This window comes from Mus musculus, chromosome 5 (genome assembly GCF_000001635.26).
Source record: "Mus musculus strain C57BL/6J chromosome 5, GRCm38.p6 C57BL/6J".
NCBI classification, from domain to species: Eukaryota; Metazoa; Chordata; class Mammalia; order Rodentia; family Muridae; genus Mus; species Mus musculus.
The window spans coordinates 65,066,142-65,092,075 of record NC_000071.6 but is presented as its reverse complement, the minus strand read 5'-3'; the positions used below and the strand labels follow the sequence as shown (position 1 = coordinate 65,092,075).

The 25,934-nt window shown below is 41.7% G+C and overlaps 1 protein-coding gene across 12 annotated transcripts in view; it reads left to right on the top strand.

Annotated features, from left to right (window-relative positions):
* Positions 1 to 25,934, top strand: part of Tmem156 (transmembrane protein 156) — a 33,967-nt gene that overhangs the window by 106 nt on the left and 7,927 nt on the right. For 2 of the 12 annotated variants that reach the window (XM_017321209.1, XM_017321211.2), the window contains exons 2-7: positions 400 to 510; positions 651 to 717; positions 11,885 to 12,154; positions 16,253 to 16,513; positions 18,206 to 18,325; positions 19,751 to 19,834. In XM_017321209.1, the coding sequence (XP_017176698.1) occupies positions 454 to 510; positions 651 to 717; positions 11,885 to 12,154; positions 16,253 to 16,513; positions 18,206 to 18,325; positions 19,751 to 19,834 (859 nt within the window). In that variant the 5' untranslated portion in view covers positions 400 to 453. Of the gene's footprint in view, positions 1 to 395; positions 609 to 650; positions 718 to 11,884; positions 12,155 to 16,252; positions 16,514 to 17,442; positions 17,804 to 18,205; positions 18,326 to 19,750; positions 19,835 to 25,934 lie in introns of those variants that run through there. The other 10 variants (XM_017321212.1, XM_030254500.1, XM_017321214.1 and 7 more) reach the window with 9 other exon arrangements.

Sequence of the window (25,934 nt, the reverse complement as noted above, 5' to 3'; positions counted from 1 at the left end):
TTTTCATAAGTCTCTTGTTTATGCTCATATCTTGCACTGTTTACTGTCTTCCAAACACCAGAACCAAGCACAGTGTCTGGCTTTCAGAGAGATTAACTATCATTTACTAAGTAAATGAGTGAACAATGTTTATAAACTGGGGTAGCACTGACATTCGTCCTTTGGTTTTTGGTTATTATGTTGTAGGTTACATGTACCATGTTGTTCTTACACATTGGTAAACATGAGAAACAGATTTAAATCTGGAGCCAGACCCTCTGTGTTTCTTAAGACCATTTCCTCATCTTTCGTGTTTATCAGTTAGCACAACAGTTCTTGTTAGAGGGTGGCTTTATTAGGCAAAGTGACTCAAAATGAAGAAGTCTCAGTCCCGGGTAACTTTTTTTTTTTTAAAGTCAGACCCAAACGGAAGTGAGTATGAGGTGAATCTCAGGAACTTGAAGTAGAGCAGAGATGAGAAGCAGGAAGCAACATACTATCAAGCTACCGATGGGAACACATTTGTGTCATGTGAGTAGACATGACAGAAACAGCTTTCCTTAAATTATTTGTGGCAATAGTGATCACCTTCATTTTAGTCCTGCCAGAATTTTTCAAGACACCAAAAGGTAAGTAAACCATTGCAATCCAGCTCTCGTTTCTTACTTTAGAGCACATTGTCAGCGAGTGGTGACAGACGAGATCTTTTGGGGTGTATGCAGCATGAGCTGAAGTTCGGTGAGTGAACTGCCTTAAGTGAAACGAGATACCAATTTTTAGTTGCCTGTTATCTAGCATAGTGGCCTTAGGACTTAGTTATGTTACAATTGAAAATGTAAAGAAATATTTAAAGTCTGATTTTCGATTCCAGACACGGGACTTAAGAGAATAGCATCTTATGAGTTTGTTCTTTGAAACTGTTTCCTTCTTTCAAAATAATCATATATATCTGCTTTTATATTCTGGAACTTACTAAGGGAACGGACATTTATTTATTTTAAAATGAGCCATTTGATCACAAGGTGAGACTAATAATTTCCTGCTGATCTTAGAAAAATAGGAGTAAATTTTAGTATTTTTAATATGCAGTAAAACCAGATGGGTACAAATATAGGCAGGTATGTGTGTGTTTGGGAGCATTGGGAACAAGGCAAAACCCACTCTGAGAGCCCTTCAAAGAATTGTTATATATTTGTTGAAACTTCAGGGTAGAGAAACAAAAAAATAAGGGAATTTAAATTATTTTTTATATATTATTAAAAGATTGGAAAACATGTTATTGTGGGTGTTTAAGTGATAATTGTGTTCATTAGCCTTTAATAAGAAGGTTAAAAAAAAAACTCCACTGTTCTATTACTAAATAGGAATCATATAAATTTACGAAAACTAGAGAAAAACTTATATTTGATATCTCGCTGCAATGAATATTTATTGTCGAATATATGCAAAGATATGTATTCAGATAAAAATACTTTTGCTAATTATATTTGATGACATACTGCAATGATTATTTAATGTTGCATATTAAATGATGCTAAGTAGCCAGATAAAAATATTTTTGCTAAATAAACACTGTAACTGCAATTTTTACGAATGATCGAATTAAAATTTTTTTCTTTTGGTTTGGTTTTTTAAAAATATATATATATTGAGCACGTATAGTGTATATTTTTGATACTTATTTTCACCCGCTGAAAATGTGTCCTAAAGAAAATAGAATAAAGACAAGTTATTTTTAAGATATTTTGGGCTTAGAGTAGCAACATGTTTTTAGCTATCTAAGCTAGGCCTTCTCTGTGTTTATATTCCTATTACTTTGACCAATTAGTTTGCATCTAATGAATATCAGGTAACTGGCACACACTGTTTGCTAAGTTGGTCAGTGCTTTAAGAGTCTATTAAGGATTGTGAGGAGGAGGGAAAAGACAGAAGAATTGTTCTTTTGACCACTAGTTCTTGCTACAGGTGACACCAGAAGACCAGTGTGGCCCAGGAAAATTCAGAGAGGTGCATGGTGGGCACCTCAGTGGGCCTTTGATTTTGTAAGCAGAAGGATTCGGTTTTTTGTTTGTTTGGTTGGTTAGTTTGGTTTGTTTTTCAAAATACACTTCAGCTGAACTTGCCTGGCCAGAGAGCCAGTCTGTTCTTCATGTTGACAAGAGCCATTTATAAGATTTGTTTTCTCAGCTGCCACTGTGCTTCATTGCTTGTCCTAAACCAGAAGGAACCACTTCTGTTTTCTGGTTGGAGCGTTCTGGTTGGAGCCAGCATCAACGGTTGTTTCCATTCTTTGGGATGATGAAATTATTTGGCTATTTTGTTTCAAAGGATCCTTACTGTGGAACAGCAAACAAAACTGCAAACTATGGTCTTCTCCTGATGTCCTTCAGTGGTGGAAGGAATTTTGCTCAAAGCCACCACAAAGTGTTGATTATTGGGTTAACTCACACACACAATAGTATAATAATTATGTTTTATAATGGTCTGTGGGTCATCAGGATTATTGCTATAACCTCATCATGTGTAACCTTATATTGATTAAATTAAGGGGATGTGGATTTAACTATTTTGTTACTTAATTTGAGGCATGAGGGCGGGGGGGTGGGAGGGTGGGTGTGGTGGTGGTGGTGGCAAGGTAGCCCTGGCTGTCCTGGAACTTGCTATGTAGGCCACGCTGGCCTTGAACTCACAGAAATCTGGCTGCCTCTGGCTCCCAAGTGCTAGGATTAAAGGTGTGTGCCACCATACCTGGCCATTAATGTTAGTTTTCAATCTGAGTATGAGTTAGGACTCTCAGGGCTAAGGCCTGTCAGGCATTTTCCTTTTCTTCCTCCAGATTGTATTGTCTTTAATTCTAAAATAAATATGACAAAATTATTCGACTTCTAAATTACTTACCAATACCCTGTTTTTGGCCATGCTAAATAAACTCAGAAGGAATCTCAAGGTGGATCAATGTATACACCAAGTTTAGTATATGTATTTTCAAAGCAATAAACTTTCTAAATCCCCAAATTGAAAAGACAGCATCATATCTGATCATATTTTATCAAGAATACATCCAAATCTTTGAAAAATTATTAACAGGAATCTTCTGTTGTTACAATTATGTAGCAATAGCTATTTGGTCTAATTTTAAGAATGAGAGTAGATATTGCTTGCCACTAAACAAGGGGGCATTGGCAAGATGACCTATTGTCCAACAATAGTCTGAAGCCCCCAGTTATTTTAGAAGGTATCCAGAACACAGCAGTTGATGAACAGCTTAACCCACTTCAATTGCTTGTAGAGAATGGAAATACTGATTCCATTTCTTGCAACTGAGGAAGCAAGGTTGCTCCCAACGACAAAATCACCAACCTGCTTTTGTTGGATGAAACCTTAAGATGGAGACTCAGGAGGCTGGAGAAGTGGCTCAGTGCTCAAAAGCACCGGCTATATTCCCAGAGGACCTGGGCTCAATTCTCAGCACTGCATGGCAGCTCACAACAGTGTAACTCCAGACCCAGGGGATCCTACACTGTCTGCTGGGCTGCACAGCCACCAGGCGTGCACATGGTGCACAGAAACACATGCAGACAAAACACACATGTAAAATTTGAGATGGAGACTTGGTTAAACCTTAGATCCCAGTGGTCTGTAATTTATTCTTTCACTTATCCATGGTGTCTCTCTGTGCTGGGAAGTTAAGGCTTACAAAAGGAAAGGCAAGTCTCTCCTAAGGGGTTTTTCAGCCACGAAGAGGACCAGTGGTGGAGCAATGAAGTACAACCCCATAAAGAGTAAAACGGGATGTGGAAGGAGTTACGAGAACATTAATGTTGTTTCCAGGACTATGCTGGGAGGTTTCCTCTGTTCCCACTTGCCAAAAAATAATAAGTTGGCAGAATTCAAATAATCCCCCACTATTCTTGCTCACAGAAGCATTTTCTAAGAGAAGTCATGATTCTTATTGATTTTCAAATAAAATGTTCGCATTTATCTTAAAACTTTACGAGAGCAGACATGGTAGGGCATTATGGAGGCTTGCAGCAAGCAGGACAAGAACAGTACAGATGAGTACACTGCGAGTCATTATGTCCCGGTGTTTTGATGTTGCTTACTTTGAAGAGTCAAACTCTCATAAGATAGATTCATTGGCTTTCATTTCTCTTCCCTGTCACACTTTCTGGTGGAAGTGGTGGTGTAATGAGCAGTAAACAGAGGCAAACCAAGGATGAAGGACCTTTCCTTGGGAATTATAGGACAAGCCCTCCTCAACTCTGCAGTGTGTCTCCACTGTGTTTATGTTTCTATTACAAAGGAAGAGTATTGACACAGTTGCAATGAATGAATGAATGTCCTTGTTTTCAAACTCTGGGCACTTTACTTTCTTCTTATTGACTTCTTCATAAAAATTTAATCAATATCCCTAATAAGGTTTAGGACATATGACTATTTAAATTTTGAGCTGGCAGAGGTCAAATTGTCTTGCCCAGAATGCTCTCAAGTGATTCTCCCACTTCACCCTCCCAAGTACTGGGCCTATGGGTGCTTTCCACTGCATCTGGCTCATTTAGTGTGTGTGTGTGGGGGGGGGGCTGTAGCACATGTAGCAGCCAGAGGTCAATGCTAAGCATCCTTCTCTATTGCTTCCACCGTAATTATTTTAGGCAGTATCTCTCATTGAACCAGAGCTTATGAACCGGCGTGACTGGTTCCTGGTAACCTCTACGGATCTGCCTGTTTCCAACCCCCAGTCTTAGGGTTACAGATGTGTGCCACCATTTCTGTTATTTTTAAGTGTGCTGGGGACTCAAAGTCAGGTCCTTGTGCTCATGTGGCAGGCAGTTAAATGACTGAGCCGTCTCCCTAGACCTCTGGCTCAATATTTGTAGAAACTCTTAACAAATACGTGCATCTACATATACCAGGCATGGGACTAAATATTTTTACATGGAACTCCTTTTTTTTGTTTTTGTTTTTGTTTTTGTTTTTCGAGACAGGGTTTCTCTGTGTAGCCCTGGCTGTCCTGGAACTCACTCTGTAGACCAGGCTGGCCTCGAACTCAGAAATCCACCTGCCTCTGCCTCCCGAGTGCTGGGATTAAAGGCATGTGCCACCACGCCGGCTCCATGGAACTCAATTTTAATGGATTCAATACTCAACTAATCTACTGGGAATGTAGAACAAGTGTTTGGCAGGTATAAAGCTCTAGGTTTGGTCTTGGGTAGCTGCTGGCCCATGAGCGGATGGGAACTCTATCTTGACCTCCTATTTTGCCAAGAGTGCTGGGGTTGCTGACAAGCACCACCATGCCAGGCTTTGGCACAAGTTCAGGGACTCTGAACTGGGGCTGTCAGTCTTGTTTGGTTACACTTTCACCTACTGAGTCATCTCCTTAGCTCTATTTTTAGTTTCTTGAGAAACCGCCTCACAAACAAATTTCCAAAGTGGTTGCACCGGTTTATACTCCTACTGGGAGTGTGTAAGGATTCCTCTCTCACGGTGTCCTCACAGCACTTGTAATCATTCGTTCTCTTGATGGAGGGCAAGTCATTCTGACTGCGCTAAGATAGAATCTCCACATAGTTTAACCTGTATTTTCTGATGGCTGGTGGTGTTGAACACAAATGTTTATTGGCCATTAGGTATTCTTCTGTTTTAGAACTCTCTGTCAAATACATTTACCTGTTTATTGGTTGGATTTGTGTGTGTGTGTTTGTGTGTGTGTGTGTGTGTGTGTGTGTGTGTGTGAGAGAGAGAGAGAGAGAGAGAGAGAGAGAGAGAGAGTGTTTAGTTTCTTCAGTTCTTTACGGATTCTGTATATTTATCCTCATGTTAAATGTATAATGACAAAGCTGCTTCTATTCTGCAGGCTGTCTGTTTATTCTGCTATGCAGGAGCTTTTCAGCGTCATGCAGTCAGGATATCATGTGGCTGGGTTCTAGTGAGGGTCCTCTAGATACAGATGTCTAGTTCCCCTGAATTTGCATGGGGCAGAAAGGAAGCAAGTTATCTGGTTTTATAAAGCACAATTCCTATTCTTTAGAATTCCACTTTCATGAATTAATTACCCCATAGACTCCACCTCCAAATATATCATATTGAGACTGGAGTTTACTAGATGAGTTTTAAGGGGATACAAACAGCACATTGAATTGGTTATTTAATTTTACAAGACAGTGCCAAATAGTTTCCCCAAAAGATTATATTAGCACTGTTCCTAGTAGCAAAAATACTATATACTGGGATTTCACTGAGTATCATGAAGCTGTAGATAGAATACATAGACTCTTATATAATCCATATGTTCCTTACAAAGTTTACTGACAGCTTGCTAATTGAAAAATAACTAAAGCATTACAGAAAGAAGACTCAGAATAGTTATCTGGCAAGCAATGGGGAAAACTTTGTTTGTTTCACCTTGGACGAAGTGAGGGGGAAGACCTTATCGAGAGTTTATACATATCTGCCATAATTTGGATACTGAGGTCTATTGTGTGCAAGATATAAAAAGCTCAATGCAAGAAATGAACTGAAGGCATTTTGGATCAATGGTGCCATTAGACACACAGCAGAGGCAAATACCAATATTCTGTGGAGGAAGAAAAAAAAAAAACCAAAACAAAATTCAAACCAGTCCTCAAATAACTCCCAAATAAAATACCAAAGAAAATAAGCTATTAACCAAAACATCATAAAACACATGGAGACTAAACACACGAGAACCAACAGAAACAGCAGACAGCAGAACCTGGTCTTGAAAGAATATTATATTACATTTATTAATAATTAAAGCATTATACATAAATACTTAATTATTTCAGTAGATAAGAGGAGCCTTCAAAATTATAAATAATAGAAGCATATGTTTGGATCTTTATTTCATATCGAATATGGAGCCAACTCAAGACACATTTAAAAGCATTGTAAGATCCAAGACTGTCAAACTGTTATAAGAAAAGATTCTTGATTTGTTGGTCCCTACCATGACTTTCAGAAATGTCATCAAAAGCAGAAGGAACAAAGATTTTAAGATAGACAAACAGAATTGCATCAGACTAAGAAAATAAATAAATGTAAGCAACAATCAACACAGCTGTGGACAAGAGAAGATATTTTTAGGACACAGTGTAACAGCTATAGTCACCAATTTGACTACCACATTGTAACCACAATTAAGACTTAACTTTCCATCTTCCCCAAAAGTTCTCTCTTGCTCCAACCCATAAGAACCCCTCCACTGCCAAATATTGTGCATTTTCCTAAATCTCATATAAACGGAACCATGTGATGCACAGTCACCTGTGTGGCTTATTCGACTGCACAAAAACACCATTGTGATCGTCCATTTGTTTCTTATAGTTTCTTCTGTTTGTCCCCGAGTGCTATTCCATCATATGCCAGAGGTTGTTTTTAGATTCACTATTCACTGGAAATGTGGATTGTTTTCAGTTCTTGGCTCTTACAACATTGGAAAGCTACCATAAAACTCATGTGCAGGTAAAATAGAAGCATCTGATCATGCGGATGTTTTTATTTGTGTGTGTAAATTCCTAGGAGTGAGGTTTGGGGACCATATGGTAAGTATATATTTAACTTATAAGAACATGAAATCTGTTCCCCAATGTAGTTGTGCTGTTTTGCATTCCTATCAGGAATGTATGATGTAACACTTCAAAGCATCATTAGTTTGAACCACTAAAAATGGAAACAACCCAAATGTTCACTGTCAGAAAATAGATAAATTATATAATAAATTCATTCATAAGACCCAACAATTTAACTACAGTTGTGCCAAGCCAACATGACCACAGCATATTAAGGAAAAGGAGCAAGTCACAGAAGAACACATATGGTAATGCTATGCTTTTGTGGGCTTCTAAAATGTGCTGAGATACAGGGGGCTGCTGAGATTGCTTCAAGGATGTTGGCAACAGCCCACTTCTGAATACTGGGATAGGAATACTAATATTTGCCTATTTTCATTCTCCCTGCCCCCAGATAGGGTTTCTCTGGGTATCCCTGGCTGTCCTGGAATTCACTCTGCAGACCAGGGTGGCCTTGAACTCAGAGATCTGCTTGTCTCTGCCTCATGAGTGCTGGGACTAAAGGTGTGTGACACCACTGTCTGGTGTTATTTTCACTCTTCAATGTGCACAAAGCATCTTGTACAAACATATGTGTGATCTCTTCTTACAGCAAAAGTTAAGGAAGGAAAATATAGCTCTTTAGTGTTGTCCTTTGCTTCTCTTTGAAAAGGAGAAAATAATTGGCCTGCCCCTTTCTCCAACTCTGTTTTCCTAACTCTATTTAGTATTCGGCGTACCTCCTCAGGGAAGGTGCCAACTTGGTACTGAAGTCATTCTGGGATGCATTTGCATCTCTCAGAGTGGGCAGGTAGAGGTCTGACTCCAGGAATATTAATGGAGGTAGTTAAATTCACAAAGTCCTGGTTATGGAGGTGGGAATACAGCCCGCCCAATGCCTAAAGCTGTTGGGGAGGAGGATTTATTTTTAAAAATTATACCAAGAAAGGCTGTGTCCTCTACTTATTCCTTTTCCAATAGAATTATTTAAAATTGAGGTTTAAAAACCACATAAAACAACCAGATAGTCAAATATAGAGGGTATTCTATCCATTCTGGAAAGCTGGGCTGGCCACTTAATTGAATAAGACTGCAATGTTGACAGCAAAATTGTCTCCCTCTCCTTTCTAGGTCATGTCATAGCAATATAAATTCAGGATGTCGAAAATCTCGCAAGATCAAAGTGCCAGTGAGCGAGATGGAGAGGTGGCAGGAAACACAGGCTTCATGTGTTTTAGTAATATTGAGAGAATCCTGAGAGCATTCTGTCAGTATGTGCACGGCCCTCCACCTCCTTTGATTATTGCTACTAAACAAAATAATTTTTAAAAGATTTATGTATTTATTTTATGTATATGAGTAAACTGTAGCTGTCTTCAGACACACCTGAAGAGGGTATCAGATCCCATTACAGATGGTTTTGAGCCACCAGGTGGTTACTGGGAATTGAACTCAGGACTTCTAGAAGAGCAGTCAGTGCTCTGTTACAGTTATGAACCCTTTACAATTTTTACTATAAAATATTTATAACATCATAAGATTTATTTGAATAAAATTCTGTTTCCCCCAAGGAAAACTTTTATTAACAATTCAATTTTGAAATTTCTTCACCATTAGAAATTACATGTGAGTTATTTGAGAAATACTTTTAAATACAGAGGGCTAGGACATGAGTGTTTAAATTATTAAATGACAGTACAAATCACTAGTAATCAGATGCTTATGGAATTACTACTAAAATATAAACTCCATTAATTAAAACTGTTTTTAATATTAGTCACTAGTTTGGCTTCCTTTTAAGCCTGAACCAAGGTTTTGAACTAAAGGTAACTACTTTAAAAGTGGAGCACAGTTATCTGTGGCACTTAGAGATCCTAAACTACATGGTAGAGAGGAGGTGAAGAAACCACAGAGAGGTAGGATTGGCCATGTCAGTTATTTCGTATCAAAAAAAAAAGCTGACGCTATCTGAGTCACTAGAAGACGTGTTACCTAGTCCTTAATAGATCACACTGCTAGATGATTATCCTCAATTACGCAATGAGCTCAAATTTGTTCATATTAATTAGATCACAGGTAAGCCCTAGCCTAGGCAAGGGAGGCATTTAAATTTTATTCATTTTTATTTTGTGTGCGTTGGGGTTTAATCTGCATGTCTGTCTATAAGGGTGGAAGATCCCCTGGAACTGAAATTACAGACAATTGCAAGGTGCTGTGTGGGTTTTGATCAGCCTGACCCCTGTGCATTTAATTTTTTTTTCTTTAAATCTGGAACACAGGATCACATTTAAAAATTTGAAGGCCAGAAGAGGATGTTGGGTGCCCTGGAAGGGGAATTAGAGATGGTTGCGAGCCACCATGTAGATGCTGTGGGCCCTTCAGAAGAGTGGCCAGTGCTCTTAACAGCTGAGCCATCTCTCCTGACCAAAGGGCCTGCGTTTTAGACAGTTCATTGTAGTAAGGTAGAAACCCATGATAGGAAGGAACCGCTCACCCATGACTGGGAACAAAACAGTCAAGTCTCTTAGTGGTGGATTTGGTTTAACTCTTGTATTATTTTAACTGGGTTCCCAAAATTGCACGAGATTCCTCACAGGTAAGACACCAAGGGTCCCCAGCTCTAGTTGGCTTTGATTGGTAAATAAAGTTGTCAGAGGTCAATGACTGGGCAGGGAGACAGAGGAGGTACTTTAGGATTTTGGGGCTAGGGGACTGGGAGAGGAAGGAGGATTTAGAATCACCAGGCCAAGAAAGATCCAGGCTTGAGAGCTGCAGAAGAGAGAACACACCAATCATGTAAGACCGGGGAAGAGCGGCCCCAGGGGTCCCTGATTGGGTCTACAGTAGCAAAGATGGAATATAGATTTTAGTAAGTAATAACTCGGGAGTATTGGAGGGGAGGCGTTAGCAAGGTGGAAGTTTGAGAGTGGCCCAGTCATTGAGCTGTTTAGGGCATATTAAAATAGAAGGCTGTGTTTATGTGTCTTCCATTCAGGAACTCAGAACACTGGGGCAGGTAGGGAGGAACTTATGCCATGCCACACAGTGATTTGAGTAGAGAATAATCGCCTATGGCAACATCTCTTTGTCTACTTGCTCTCACTCTTTCCGGCAAGTCCATTCCTTCATTAGAGCCTACTCTTTTGGGAATTCCAGCAAATACTGAAGATCCACTGAGACGCCATCCTTGTAGACTGAACAACTGCTGGATTCTTAGACTCCCCATCAGTAAACAGACACTGTTGGTCTAGCTGGACTGCAGCCTATAAGCTACTCTAATAATCATACATATCCATATATGTACACATACATATACACACATGTATACAAATTATATATGTGTGTGTGTGAATTATATATTATATATTATATATATATATATTTCACTTATTCTATCAGTTTGTCTTTCTAGAGACCGCTGACTCTACAGAGGGAGCTTTGACAGAGCAATAGAGCTGGGAGAGTAGAAAGCAGAGACAGAGGAGAAAGTACTGTGACTATAGAGATGGTGGTATGCATAAGCCAAGGTACACAGGCAGCTACCAGGAGAAGAAGACTCTTCTAGATTCCCTAACGCTTAGACACTTCAGGATTTCTAACTACTGACATTAACACTGAACTTCTGGCCACCCACTCTTCTTCCGAATGACCAAGGTTGTGGTACTCCTTTCTAGCAGACTTAGGAAACAGACACAGAAATGCTGTCCAGGTTTTGGTATCTTTTCTTCAGATCCATGCAATTGACTTTTTGAACATAGATCGATTCAGACAAACCTAAGATTTATCTGTTAATTTTTCCCCAGCGGCTGGAGAGATTGGCCGGTGGTCAAGCATACTTACTGTTCTTGTAGAGGACCCAAGTTCAGTTCCCAGTGCCCATGTCAGGGTGCTCTAACTCCAGTTCCAAGGGTTCCCACGCATTCTTCTGACCTCCACAGATGCACACGTGACATATATCACACACACACATGCACACATATACATGCAGGTGCATGCACACATGCATGCGCGCGCGCGCACACACACACACACACACACACACACACACACACACACACATCCTTTGAAAATTTCCAGAAGCAGGGATGGCTACTGTCTCTAATCACTTCTCTACATGGGTATTTGTTCTCTGAAAACTAACACGGAATGTTGACAAGTTTAAAAAAAAGAAATGCTTAAAAGGAGTAGATACTAACTCATGTGAAAACAAAGCCTTGTCAAGGACTAGCCATCCTCTGCCGAGGAACTACGAAGAGCTTACTCTGTGTTTATTCAAATGTCAAAAACTCAGGAATCCGCAGCTAGCTAACGAGTTTTGTTTTGTTTCTCTGCAGAAAGAACCCGTGAGCTCTCCTGTCTGGAAGTGTGTTTCCTGCCTAATTTCACCTCTCCGCTTTCTTCTTTCAATTTTTCTTCTGTGGCTTTTCTGCAACCGGCAGAGGAAATACAGACTATTATGGGAATCTCTCCAAATCACTCCAGTTTCCAAAGCTTCGCTGAGATTTGCCGAGGCATCACAAGTAGATTGCCGATGTGTTCCTTGTGTTTGGTTTGTGAATCCAAAGGAGATGTGGATTTCACTTCTCAGGAACAAACATCAAAAGGTAAACACAAAGGAATAGACTGACATTTACCAAGACTAAATTAAGTTGTTCTTGGGGGTGGGGGAAAGCAACCATTCCAGGGCTGGAGAGCTAGCTCAGTGGGTAAAGTGCTTTTTGCCTTACAGTGTAAAGAACTGAGTTCTAACTCTAGAACCCACATAAACACTGGGTGCTGTGGCTGGAGGGATGGCTCAGCATCTCTTTCAGAGGACCAGCATCCACGTGGAGCAGCTCACACCTAGCTGTTACTCCAGGGCTGGGGAATCCGACACACTCTTCTGGCCTCTGGGGGCACTGGACTGGTGTGTACATGCATGCACATAGATGCACAATAAATACCAAATAAATATTAAAGAAAAGAAAAAGCTGGCATACCGGAGAGCCTGCTTGTAATCCCAGAGGTGCCAAGTGGGAAGCAGAGACAGGCAGGTCTCTGGAAGCTCACTGGACATATGGCATATGCTACTGGGTGGAGCTCTAGGCCAATGACTGACCCTGTCTCAAACAGAAGTCAAACGGCACCTGAGGAAAGACACCCAAGGTTGTCTCCTGACCTTCAAATGCCTGTGCTTGACAGAGTACACTGCACCCTGGCCCCCAAGCATTCTGGTTTAACCTCTGGTGACACTGGGGACACAGTGGTGTGGCTTCTAATGAGTGCTTTCACAGGGCTTTGTAAACTTGATGAGTTTTAGTTTAACCTATTGAAAACAAAATTCATAAAATCTATCCGGATGCCAGTGTAATTCACATGTATTTGCTAGCTAAAAGGTCAGCTGTGTGTTCTCTCCAGAGAGTGATTGTTTAGAATAAAATTAAAAACAAACAAACAACACTTCTAAGTAAATGCTTAGCAGTCACCCACCGGGTATGAGCTGTCTTCTGTCTCTCCAGTGGGCCTCTTGTGAACCAGGCAGTTCATTCACAAATTGTGGAATATGCTGGTAGCCTCAAGCCTCAATATCATCATCATCACCATCACCACCACCATCTTCGTCACCACCACCATCACCACCACCATCACAGTCATCCTTTATTTAGCAGAGGTGCTCCTGTATCACTAGTCACTGAACTTTTTTTTTTTTTTTCATTCTTTGAGAATAAGGTCAAGATTCCTTGGCATTGCTTTGGACATAATTGTTATTCCTGTAGTTTTATAACCATCTTTAGATTTTTGCCCCGAATCTACAGAAAACGAGTTGGGGCAGTGCCTCTGTGATAATGGAAGGCTAGGAAGCATTTTAAAAGCAGGTGGTTGGCAGCCATCACTGCTCTGTCGCCTCAGACATACGTGAACAGGGCTTTGAAATGTGGTCGTCATCCTGGCCGTGTAACAAATCACCACACCAACAGTGGCTTGAAACACAACAATCCCCTGGTAACTAAAGATTTATTTAGTTCTAGTGTGTGTGTGTGTGTGTGTGTGTGTGTGTGTGTGTGTGTGTGTGTGTGTTTGCTTGTATCTGTGCACCATGTGTCTGCAGTGGCCACAGAGGCCAGAAGAGGGCATTGGGTCCCCTGGGACTGGAGTTGCAGAGGGAACTACATGTGAGCTGCCATGTAGGTGCTGGGAATTGAACAGGGTGCTCTGGAAAAGCAGTGCGGCCTCTTAACTGCTGAGTCATCTCTTAACTGCTGAGTCATCTCTCCAGACCCTGTTTTCTTTAGGCATTTGCCAGTCAGCAGACATTCAGGTGGTTTCCCTATTTCAGTTATTGTGAACTGTGGGGATACGTCTTTGAGAGTCTGATTTCGGCACTTTTGGATGCCAGAAGGTGAGATTGTTGGAGTAAGTGAGATTAGACCGCTCAGTCTTTGAGGAACTTGTTAACTATTTCCCAAGCTGACTGGGCGGTAGTGTCTATCCCACTATCAGAACAAGGACCCACATTACCCCCACTCTCAACAGCATTCTTTATTCATCTTCTCCACATGGGGCACCCTGACAGGAGTCAGTTCGATTCTGATCATGGCGCAAACTTGCATTTTTATGATGACAAGTGATGTTGAACATGTTTGCCTACGCCCATTGGATGTTTGCATCCACCCACAGGACATGGATCTTTTAACAGATGTAAGAATCTGTTCAGGTTCTGTGCGGGATTGTTTGTTCTGAGACACGGTTTTCTTATGCTACCCATGATGGCCTCCAACTCCTAGTATCCAGCAATCCTCCTGCCTCAGCCTCTGGAGTAGCTGAGACAGCAGGCATTACCATCATACCTGATATTTGCCCATTTTAAAATCAGGTTGTCTGTTTTTCTCCGTACTCCTCCTTCCTCGATGGGAATTCCTTACATGTCCTGGATATGCCCGTTTATCAGCTATACCCTGTGAATCTTTCCTCCCATCCCATAGGCTGGCTCTTCCCTCTCTGGATGGTGTCTTTTGTTTGTTTGTTTTTTTTTTTCGAGACAGGGTTTCTCTGTGTAGCCCTGGCTGTCCTGGAACTCACTCTGTAGACCAGGCTGGCCTCGAACTCAGAAATCCGCCTGCCCCTGCCTCCTGAGTGCTGGGATTAAAGGCGTGCACCAACACGCCCTGTGGATGGTGTCTTTTACGTTGTCTTTCCACTTTCATTCAAGTCCCAAGAATCTTGCAGCAAGTTAGCCATAAAGTGGGCCTTTTCACGGTGACTCAAGAATCTGGTCTTTGTATCCCAAAGGACCAAGTGGAACTACTTCACCTTTTCCTGCTTGGTGATACAATGCCATTTTTTTTTTCTTTCTTCTGCACTTGACTATCTTAAAATTAGGTCTGGAGTCTTGAGAAAATGACCACAATATTCAAAGTATTTCAGCAAGGCAAAAAGGTTTGCTTTTACAGAAGGGGGTGTAGCCAGCCTTAATCAAACAAGCAAGTATGCCCTCCAGGAATCTCACTGGGTTTTTATTACTAACTCCAAGGTGTTCTGCGCCTCACTGGGAGTGGCCAGGGTGCTTAGCCTTGCATCCTGCTGCTGGCTAACTTAAAGCAATGCAGCTGAGAACTGCTGATAACTGAGACGGGGATGCAACTTTGAGGTCATACTTTGATCTTAGAAAACTGCTGACTGGGGAGGAATTTTGTTTTTTCCCTGAGACCGTAGCTTTACAAAGTTCTTTAAAAACAGAGAGCCAACTATGTCTCCTTTAAATCTTTAATAGAAAAGTTTCATTTACATGCCCACAAGGAGAAACCAGTCTAACTCTCCAGTACTCTATGGGGAGGGAGCTAAATCCCCCTATTTGTGGGAAATCAGTAAAATTTTGGGATAACATGTGGTGTAGACTGAAATGTATCCTCTCAAATTTTAATATGTTGAAGTATTAACCTTCTTCAACACTGAGGCTGTGACATCTGGAATAAGATTGTGGTACATATAATTTTCTTAAGATGAGATCACTGTCCTGGAACCTAGCTCAGTAGGACTGATGTCCTTTTAAAAAGGAGACCTTTGGGCTAGGGAGGTACTCCTTTTTAAAGTGCTCCCCAGCCAAGAAAAAGGACACAAGTTAGATCCCCAGAACCAGAATGAAAAGCTGTGTGTGTAACATACACTTATAGTCCCTGTAATGGGGAAGTGGAAGGATTCTCGGGACTTGATGATCAGCCAGTTTAGCCAACCAGCAAGCTCCAGATTCCTGCAAAATAACAAAGGTTCATGTCTGCCCCCTACAGGTGTACATGTAGGCACACACATTAGCTTACACACTATGTATACACACTATGCCAATATGTCGACATGGAAAAACACACACATGGAAATACCATGTGAGGATGAAGGAAGTGACTAAGGTGGTGTTTCTGTAAGCCAAGGAAAGCAACAATTTTAAAGTTACAAATGTGATAATTATGTCCATAGCTTCTTTTTCTATTTTAAGAGATTTGGGTCTTTGGTTGGTTGCTTGTGATCGTTTGTGTTGTTGTTGTTTTGGTTTGGTTTGGTTTTTGAGGCAAGGCCTTGCACTGTAACCCTGGGTGGTCTGGTACTGTCCTCCATCAGCATCCCGAGGGTTAGGGACATCATAACTATGTCCAGTGATACTTAGCTCTGAATTATGTTTTCTTATTAGATATCACCACTCTGCAAATAACCGGTTCTCAACCTCGCTGTAGGTCTTGTCATGAGGGGATCAATGGAAGTGACGGCAAGTGATTTGTCCTCACCCTGTCAGTATTTTAACATCACCGCCGCTCTTATAGCTGACCCTGTGAAGGAAGACAACACTACCTGCACTCCCGAAACCCGTCCTGGAAAAGCCTCAGCTGTCGATGAAGATCTGGCCAGGAAAAAGTCTCTCAACCACACTTGTAGATTTATGAAAAGTACGAACAATTGTGCTCACATTTTCTTGCGCCTAGAAACGGATGTAAAACGTAAGTTTGAAAGGAGGTTAGAGGGAATGGGAGAACTTTGGTATCTATACAAAAACATTAAGAAAGAGCTGTGACATTAACCAAATGTCACCGGAAGTTGAGTTGCTGAAGAATTTTGTTGCTGAAACAATGCAACCTGAAAGGGTATTAACCTTTCTATGTATTTAGTTTTCCTATCAAAATGTATTTTTATGGGACTCAACCATAATCGGAGATAGAGGTGGTATGTCTGGGTTGTGAGAGACATGACTTGGGACACTAGAAAGGGACACTAGAAAGATTCTGTCCTAGGAGAGCTGTAGTATGTCTGGTATCTGTGCTTGATGAACAGCCGACAAACCTCAGAATTCAAAGGTGGGAGGTTTTTTTTTTTTTTTTTTAAAGGTAAGTATCCAGAGAGGATTAAAGTTGGCTTTTAGCCAGTTCAACCCATCCTCTCTCAGAGCTGACACAGCCCAGGTGAGGAGAGTTTTCTGATGTGATGTTGTGTGGATTAGGCACCTGGGGGGGGGGGTGTCACCGGTTGCTTCTGAGGGGTAAGAAGGTCGGATGTATGTAAAGTCTGTTCAAGGCTGATTAAGTCCCTAACACCCTGTTCTGAGCCCCACAGTTAATACTTTTTGCTAAGCACTGTGCCCCACCTCACCATAAAGTCTATTATTAGAAAGCACCTTATGGTACATCCCTTCAGCGAGCGCCCTCTGGATGTCAAGCCCTGTGCTGGGACGGGAGCCCAGAGACAGAGGACCAGAAAACTAGAGAATGCAATCACCTGTAAACCGTGCCTCCTGGAGCTGCTAGTGCCATGGGGGACTCTTCCCTAGACATTTTGGTGCTCCAAGAATATGGGCGTTTTCCCATTACTTTAGAATGCTTTTCTAAAGCTTAGCCATATTAAAGGTAATTATTTTTTAAAATTATGTTTTCAGCAAACATAGATATAGAAGGTGCAGCCTCCCCAAATGTTCCTTCACACGAGTCTCTGGGGATATTTTCTATCCAAACTGCATGTACCAGCCTTTACCTGGCAGATCAGGATTTGATCCTTCATCTCTCTGGCCACCCATCCAGGTCAGCGGGGTCCTCTGTCTGCACCAGCGTTCACACTGTTGCCCCACCTCCAGGGCGCCGGCTGGGCCTTTGTTAATTTGAGGGCATATTTGGGGGGGCTACGACCAAGATGATTAATGGCACACAGCTCTGACTCTAGTGCCACTGCCCTGTGGCACTCTTGATGTACAATAAGAACATTGGTATTGGCATCACCTGGAAGTGAAATTAAATGCTAGGGGTTTGAATTGAATGGATCCCTGGGAGCCACTTGGCCAATTTCCTCATTTAGTAGCTTTATTTCATATAGTGGAAAGACATTCAGGGGAGCAAGGGACCCTGTTCCAGTTAAGGCTGCAAACGCCTTCACCATTAAAGGCATGTGCCACAATATTGCCTCTTATCTGAGGTACTATCTCATTGTGTAGAGTGTGTGTGTGTGTGCATGCGCACACACATGTCTGCCATAGCACACGAGTAGAGGTCAAAAGACAGAAACCAGTGGTTGGTTCTGTCCGTGCTTCCTGTAAGCTATAGGGATGATAGAACTGTGTGTTGTTGAGTACTTAAGCCTGCTAACTAGCTAACTAGTCCTTTATTGGTTTATAGTGTTTAATATATATATATTTTTAATTTTTATAGCTGTCACTTGTTCCATGAAGATCACTTGGTACATTTTAGTGCTATTAGTTTTTATGCTAAGCATCATCTTTATTATCCACAAAATACTTGAAGACCACAGGAAAGTGCGGAGATGGCAGAGTAAGTACTAAGAAATAAACGCGTTGCAAGGACTGTCTCTGTGAGGGCATTCCTTTGCCCAGGAAAACACATACAAATACCTGTTTGCCCCCTGATTTTCTTTTTAGTTCAGATGGCCACTTATTGTGTACCTACTATGTGTAAATGCTGGTTCTAGACACTCTAAGAAAGTATCAGTCTTCGAGTCAGCTAGCAAGCAGCAGCCTGCTGTGCTTCCTGGCTGTGAAGGGAGTTCCCAGGTGGAGGGAGCAGCATGCAGAATAAGAGTGATCAGGACTGCCCTGACTTCCCTCAGTGCTAGACTGTTACCAGGAAGTGTAAGACAAATAAGTCCCTACCCCAAGTTGCCTCCGGTTTTGGTATTTGTCATAGCCCCAGAATGAAACCAGAACAATATGTAAACAGTACTATGATTTTCGTTTTGTGCATGAAAAGGGGAAAAAAATGACCAAACTCAGAAAAGTTCATGGTTTCGTCCAAAGCTGCACAATTAACAAAATTACAGTATAAAGACTTGGTATTTTATAGGCATTGAAATCTTTATTTTAAATAAGTGTATGTTATTTGAAAATAATTTTCATAGTTCTATGTTTCTTGAACTCTTTTTCTATGTGAATACAATTAAGAAAGAAAGATACAAGGTAGAAAAATGCCTAGAAAGACATGGGTAGTGGGACATTACCCATTACGGTACCCATTACATTACCCAGTACATTAAATTCTTTCAAATACCTATCCAGATGACAAATTTGATGGCTTTCAAAGGTTTTTCTTACAAGTCTAAGCATATAAAGTCATGGAAAAAAAATCACAATACTCATGCCATTACACATTAATCTGAAATGTTTCCTAGATACTCTACATATCATATCAACGTAGATAAAAGTAGTATTTTATAAATAAGGGTTGATACTTTTCATGAGCAGACGGGCCATAATGATATTTATGGTAGTGGAGAAACCATCACTTTAGAAAGAGTCTGTGGGTTTTTGTTGTCGTTATTGTTTTGTGGTTTGTTTGTTTGTTTGTTTGAGACAGGGACTCAGTACGTAGCTCTGGCTGGCCTGGAACTCACAGAGATATATCTGCCTCTTCCTCCCGGGGCTGTGCTAAGGTTAAAGACTTGCAACCAACAGGCCCTCGTGTTTGTTAATGAGAGAGGACTTAATGGTAAAAGTCCTTCAGTGTCTTGTTGCTCCAGACCCCTTTTGGAACTCCTTGATAACCCTTTAAACCAGAACCAAGAAGACAGCAAGAATGTGATTTTGTAAGGGAGGGGCACTGGGGTCTTACTATGTAGTCCAGGCTGACTTCAATCAGTATCCTCCTGCCTCAGCCTCCCAAGTGCTGGGATTAGAGGCATGGACCACCACAGCTAATGTGCTTGTTTGTCATCTAAATGTTTAATTTCTTTTCTTGGAACAGGTCATAAGTACAAATCTACATCTGGTCTCTTAAGAGGAGGTGGCTCTGTGAAGCTGAGCACTTTGAGCATGAGGGTTATTCCAGGTGAGTCTGCGGCAGCCTACGGCTAGGACAGGAGATTCCCAAAGCTGCTGTATCAGTTCAGAGCAAGCTCAAGATCGGAGTTCATTTTCAGTAGCCTTGGGACTGGAATAAAGGAACTGTGGGCAAATAGAATCCAGCTTAGTATTTCTCATTATCAGGGGACAGTCATGATCAAAGCCACCTCCCTAAATAATGGAAAGTTTGCCTAATTGGCAAGAAGAAACTCCTGTGAGTAGGCAGGGGAGAGAAAGCCATAGGGAACACGCCTGGGGTTTATTTTTAAATGAGACAAGATACCATTATTTCTCAGAATTGCATGAAGTAATTGTAGAGTGGGCAGAGCCTCTGCCGGAGCCTTCACTTCACGGGGTGTCTTTGTATAAAGAGAACTCCTAATAGCCTCAATTAAAAAGCCCCCTGTCCTCTCCGGAGAAACCGGGAGGGACTAAGGGGATCCTAATTAGAGCAGCTAAGAAGGCCGTGGGCACAGATGCTCTGGCTCCAGTCTCATCTCTTTCTGACTGTGTGGCCTCCTGAATTCCTGCTGTCAAGTCACATTATAAAGAGAGACTATGATATGGACAGGGGGATGTCCTTTTCCTTCACAGAAAAGAAATGATTTTTAAAAAACTGGAAATCCAATCTAGGGCCTGGAGCATATTAGGCAAGCACTCTACACAGCTGAGGCTGTGTCCATCCCCTCTTTCTAAATTTTGAGACAAGATCCCATTAAATTGCTAATTTATAGCTGAGATGGTCCTCATACCTGTGATCCTCCTGCCTCAGCCTCCTGAGTACCTGGGCTTAAAGGTTTGTTACACGGTCTGGCTTTTGTTTAGTTTCCATTTTAATCTCTTCCAGTCTCTCTTTCTCCCTCTCCCCCTCCCCCTCCTCTGTGTGTGTGTGTGTGTGTGTGTGTGTGTGTGTGTGTGTGGAGAGAGAGAGAGAGAGAGAGAGAGAGAGAGAGAGAGAGAGAGAGAGAGAAGGACTTACTACATAGCCCAGGCTGGCCCTCAAGAATTATAGTTCTCCTGCCTCAGGCCCCCGAGTAGTAGGATTATGCTTATATGCCTGTCAAGAAGGAATATTTTGAACTCTTTAAAAAGTCACAGAATTGAGTGATGTTTACTGATATTCTTTGTCTCCAGTGGGTGGACAGCTCCTTTGCACTTGTGAGAAGATACAAAAGGAGGCTTCAGGTCTGCTGTGTAAACTCTTTTTTTAAAAAAAACGACAGGAAACTGGACAACGCCCTGTCTTCTACTGCAGGGCAACAGCAGCCACCTAGAGACCCAGCCAGCCTTTCCCGGGGGGATCATGTGCCTAACGCTTTTGTTAGCTACTGAAACAAGCAGTCACCCAGACCCTTAGTCTGGGAAAAATTAGACTGTGTGCGCCTAAAGACCTAATTTTAAATAATCCAGACTTCCTAGTTGGTATTAGCAAGTTATTAAGCCATGTATGGTTACTTAGCATTAGTTAAACAATATTTAGTGTCGGCTACATATGGATCAAGTTAATAGAAATTTTGTGTGGTTCATGAAAATTTTGTTTAATTAATAACATATTTAAAAAACAACCCATAGTATGGTTTTAAGGAGAAAAACCGATTCCTAAAGGGAGGTAATGATGATTTGTCCGTCTGTCTATCTGTCGGTTCGCTTATCTAGTATACCTGCTCTACCCCAGGAATGGTTTAACCCAACTCTGCCGAGTTTTGTAGTTACCTAAGGAAGCTTGGCCATTTCTGTTTCCTGGCCATAATTTTGAGCACAGCAGTCTTGTCTGAGAACAAGTCAGTTGTTCCCTTGTCACCTCATATAATTGGAGAAGTCACAAATTTTAAGTCCCGGCTAGCCACAAGATGAGCCTCACAAGTTATATTTATGAGCCCGTGGCTTTCCTGCATCCAAAAAAGCCTGTCTCAGGTCTGCCTTCCCTCAATGGTTCTCAATAAAAGGCCCCTGGCTTTACTACCAGGCATATCGTTTTAATGTTCGGTGCAGAGCCAGGGTGATGACCTTTTAAAAAAGACCAGCAATCCTTTTAAGGCTTAACATCTTCAAAAGGAGAGAGGTGGATTCCTTTTTATTTATATTCCTTTAACCTAACCGCACCACCTCACCGCTACCACCATTCTAAGTTGCTCTTTCTGAGAGAAATGGAAAGAAAATCACGTCTCCCCTGAGCGCTGTTTTTAAGGCTGCTCTTTGTAATGATGGATTACAGGCAGCAGGGAGAGGTAAGGGAGAAAAGCCTGCCGGTCTGAATCTCTGGTAATGCGGCAGCATGAGGTAAAGAAAGGGAATGGAAAAAGCAAATGCCTGTGCGCCGCATTCAACAGTCAGGTGTGGGTGCCAGCCACGCACTCCAGAGTGACTCTGTGGCTCATGAACGACAATACTAGTATTGTCACACGGGCGCCCACTGCGTAGGGAGACTCATCCATCCTCAAAATGTCCACCCTCCAAAAAAAGAAACAAGGAGAGCTCACCGGATCCTTCCTGAGCCTGATACATGTTAGAGCCGCGTGGAGGAAGTGGGCCCTGATATTCTCCTCCATGCCCGAGAAACAGGGCGGATCATGTTGTCTTCTTGGTATTAATTTTCTTACTTTCTTATTCACTCAGTTATCATCGTCACCTGAGTGATGACTTCCTTTTACCCATCCTTGTGTTCCTCATGGTAGCATAGCTTTTGGTAGGCCAGCACAGCCCTAGGGAGAGAGAGGCATAGGAAAGCGGAGGTGAGCAAGACAGGAATCCTGCCTGGTGTAATAGCCCACACCTTTAACCTCAGCACTCGGGAGGCAGAGACGAGCTGATCGCAGTGAGTCTGAGGCCAGACTGGTCTACATAGTGAGTTCCAGGAAAGTCGGGGCTACATAGTAAGATCCAGTCTCAATAAATAAATAAATAAATAAATAAATAAATAAATAAATAAATAAAATAAAATATAAACTTTAAAATTAAAATCTTATTCTTAAGAATGGGAAAGGTGAAAACGAACATGCAGAGTAGCAAGGACTCTGAATCACTGCGCCATCTCTCCAGCCACTGCCTTCCGTGTTCTTGAGATGAACGGGAGACATCCACTTGCGTGCTGGGCAGCCTTTGTGGAATCCTGCATCAGGTCTCTGATATCAGTGTTTCCACTCGCTCCAGCTGTTGAGCGGGAGAAGGTGTCATTCCAATATCTTGCCCAATGGTGAAACCGTCCCAACCCAAAGCTCTCCGTCTTTAACTCTCTGTACTGAACACTGCAGCACTACCTGCCAAGGATCCCAGCAAACACGGGTGCCTCAGGCACGGCGCCTCCTGCACAGGGCCCCAGCAGGTACAGAGAATCTGCTCCGGGTTGTCTTAGGATAAGGGAAACCCTTGTTGAATCAAGTCCTGGTCTCTGTGCTGTTCTTTGACACACATCAACTTACTTAATTACTTTAATTTTTCTGCTAGCGAGAAAATGGAATCTAAGAGAGTTTAAGTAACTGGTTTACTGGTCAAAGCCGCTGAAGGCACACAAAGCGAAGACAATGGGATTTTGTGATACTTGGTTGAAGTTACTGATTTATAGGTAGTTTCTAGAGTCAGGGTTCATTCAATCAATTCTGCCCAAACAGTGTAGTCTGAAGACAGTTTTCAACGGGAACGAGGACCTGGGGATCAGGCTGGCTCATATCAAAACTCTTCTTGCTTTTTACATCTAACCCTGGAAATGGAGATGAAACCTGCTCCCTCTAAAAAGCTGTAGCAGCTTCTGCGACCCAATGAGTTCTCAGAAGAGACAGGTTAGCACTGGTTGAGAGCATTTTCTTTCCTGCAGTTAACGTGGGCGGGTCCTAAGGTAATGCAGAGAAGAGAAAATTGACTTTTATTGTGAAAGAGGCTTAGCGAATGTCAAAAGTAGGCGGATGGCCCAATTCATAGTATCCCCAAATAAAACTAATGGCAATGTAAAGTTATAGCTGCCAGCATGTTTATGACCAGGCTAATAAAGACTATGCAGGTTTCAATTTCCCGCAGAAGAGAAGATAAATGACTGGTGCCAGATGTTTTGCAACTAAGCAAGATAACATGAAATCCTAATTTTTACTTGCTTAACTATTACCCATAATATTGATGACTCTTAAAATGCAGGTTGGGTTCATAAAACAGGGAAGGTTATAGCTATCTGCTTGGTTATAGACTAGCTGAAAATGCAAAGGATGGCTCTTTCTTGGCAGGAAGGAATTCATAAGTGTGAAGAGTCCACAGCTGGAATAGAATGATTTATTCTAGGCATTCACTGAATGTCTTTATGTGACAGCTATTTATACTAGCTCTGAAAGAAAGGGATGGCAAAAATATGCTTCGAACATGTCCTCCATCTTTGCTCAGATGGTCCCTGCCTAAACCCTTTGCCTCCATTGCTACCCACTGTGTGCATCCCCTTTCTCTCTAACCCTGACTTTGTCTTATGATCTGGGCTTAACCAACACTTTCCAAGACAAATTAAGTCAGTCGATTGTTTGCAAGTAGGAGGACCTGAATTCAAGAATAGCCAGAGACAGGTAGATCTCGGGCTCACTGGTCAGGGAGCCTAGCTTACTTGGGTGAGCCCCAAGGCCAGTGAGAGACCCCATTTCAAAACAGCAGCACAAGGAGGACAGGACCTGAGAAGAAATGGCACCTCTGGTTTCTACATGTGTACATACATGTTCACTTGTGCATGCACATCCATGCACCTACACACATACACAAGCACTCACCCCAAACTCATTTCATGTAGAATATGAACATATTTACATGTACCATATATGTGTGTGTGTGTGTGTGTGTGTGTGTGTGTGTGTGTATGTATGTATGTATGCATGTATGTAGGTATGTATATACTGAACAAGTAGTAGTTTGGAGACAAGAACATAAAATAGTTGGTGGGGAAAACAGGCTTTCCAAACATGAGGTGTAGATATTTTCCCCTGTGGGAGACAAACTGATCTTGGACAGAAAACCCACAAGCAGTAAAGTGATGTGAAACCCCCTGGCAGGTTACACGGCGAGAACACAAAATTACCTTGGAAGGATGAAATGAGGTTAGAGCCCAGATGTCCTAGATGCAAAAGACCTTTGAACTTCGATAGAAATCTCTTTGAAAAGAAGTTGAAGCATTGCATGCAGGGCAGCCTGGACATGGTCACAGGCAGTGTGATAGGCTTTATTTCTACTGCTGGAAATCCGTCCTGTTTGTGAGATTCAGCCAGGCTGAAATCCGCACTGGGGTTCTTTTTAATTTTTAAAAGCTCTTTGGAGCTTCCTGAAAAATGTCAAATGTTTGGGAGAGAGAATTGACAAATTCTTGAAAAGACGTTTGTGATGTTTCCAAATATTCCTGACAGCCCTTGTTGCCTTTATGAGCATTGGTGAATTCATAGTATTTGAGAGAAACTCTATTTTCCAGTGTAGCGTGATAGGAAACAATTTCACTTGTCTTAGCTATGCTGAAGAAGGTATTAAAATGACATACACTTGACTTCGGGTGTTTTTTAAATCAAGTCTTAGAAGCTTTGCAATTAGCATATGAGTTGCATGTCTTTGGATACCAGGAGAAACCAAAAATATTGTAACACTAGAGAATATTCCAGACCAGCCATTATTTTGACAGGTAATAGCTTTTGATACCACATTATGGTTATTCTCTGCTGTAAAACATCCACAAACTGAATCTACAAGCTGACGCTGAGCAGCTAGCTCTCCAGTCAGAAGAACTTTACTAATTCTCCTTGATATTTATTTCATTTTATGAGTAGGCTCCTTTGATATAACCTTTAAGAGCGGTCTTCAAATCTCAAATTGCAGAAGGCTGCCCAACATGTCTTGTCTAAGGGTTGTCTAAGCAATTATTTGCACAGAAAATTTATTCTGAAAGCTTTCATGTAACCCAAGTCAAGTTGGAAGTCTAGAACATCCAGGATCCCAGGCTTCTGGGAAGGGTGATTCAAATCTAATAGATCTTAGACAGAGCCCAAGAATTTGTAATCATTGCCTCTGGTGAAGTTCAGGCTAACACACTATTGGTCGATATATTAGTTTCTGTGGTGTAACCAATTATCCCAAACAGT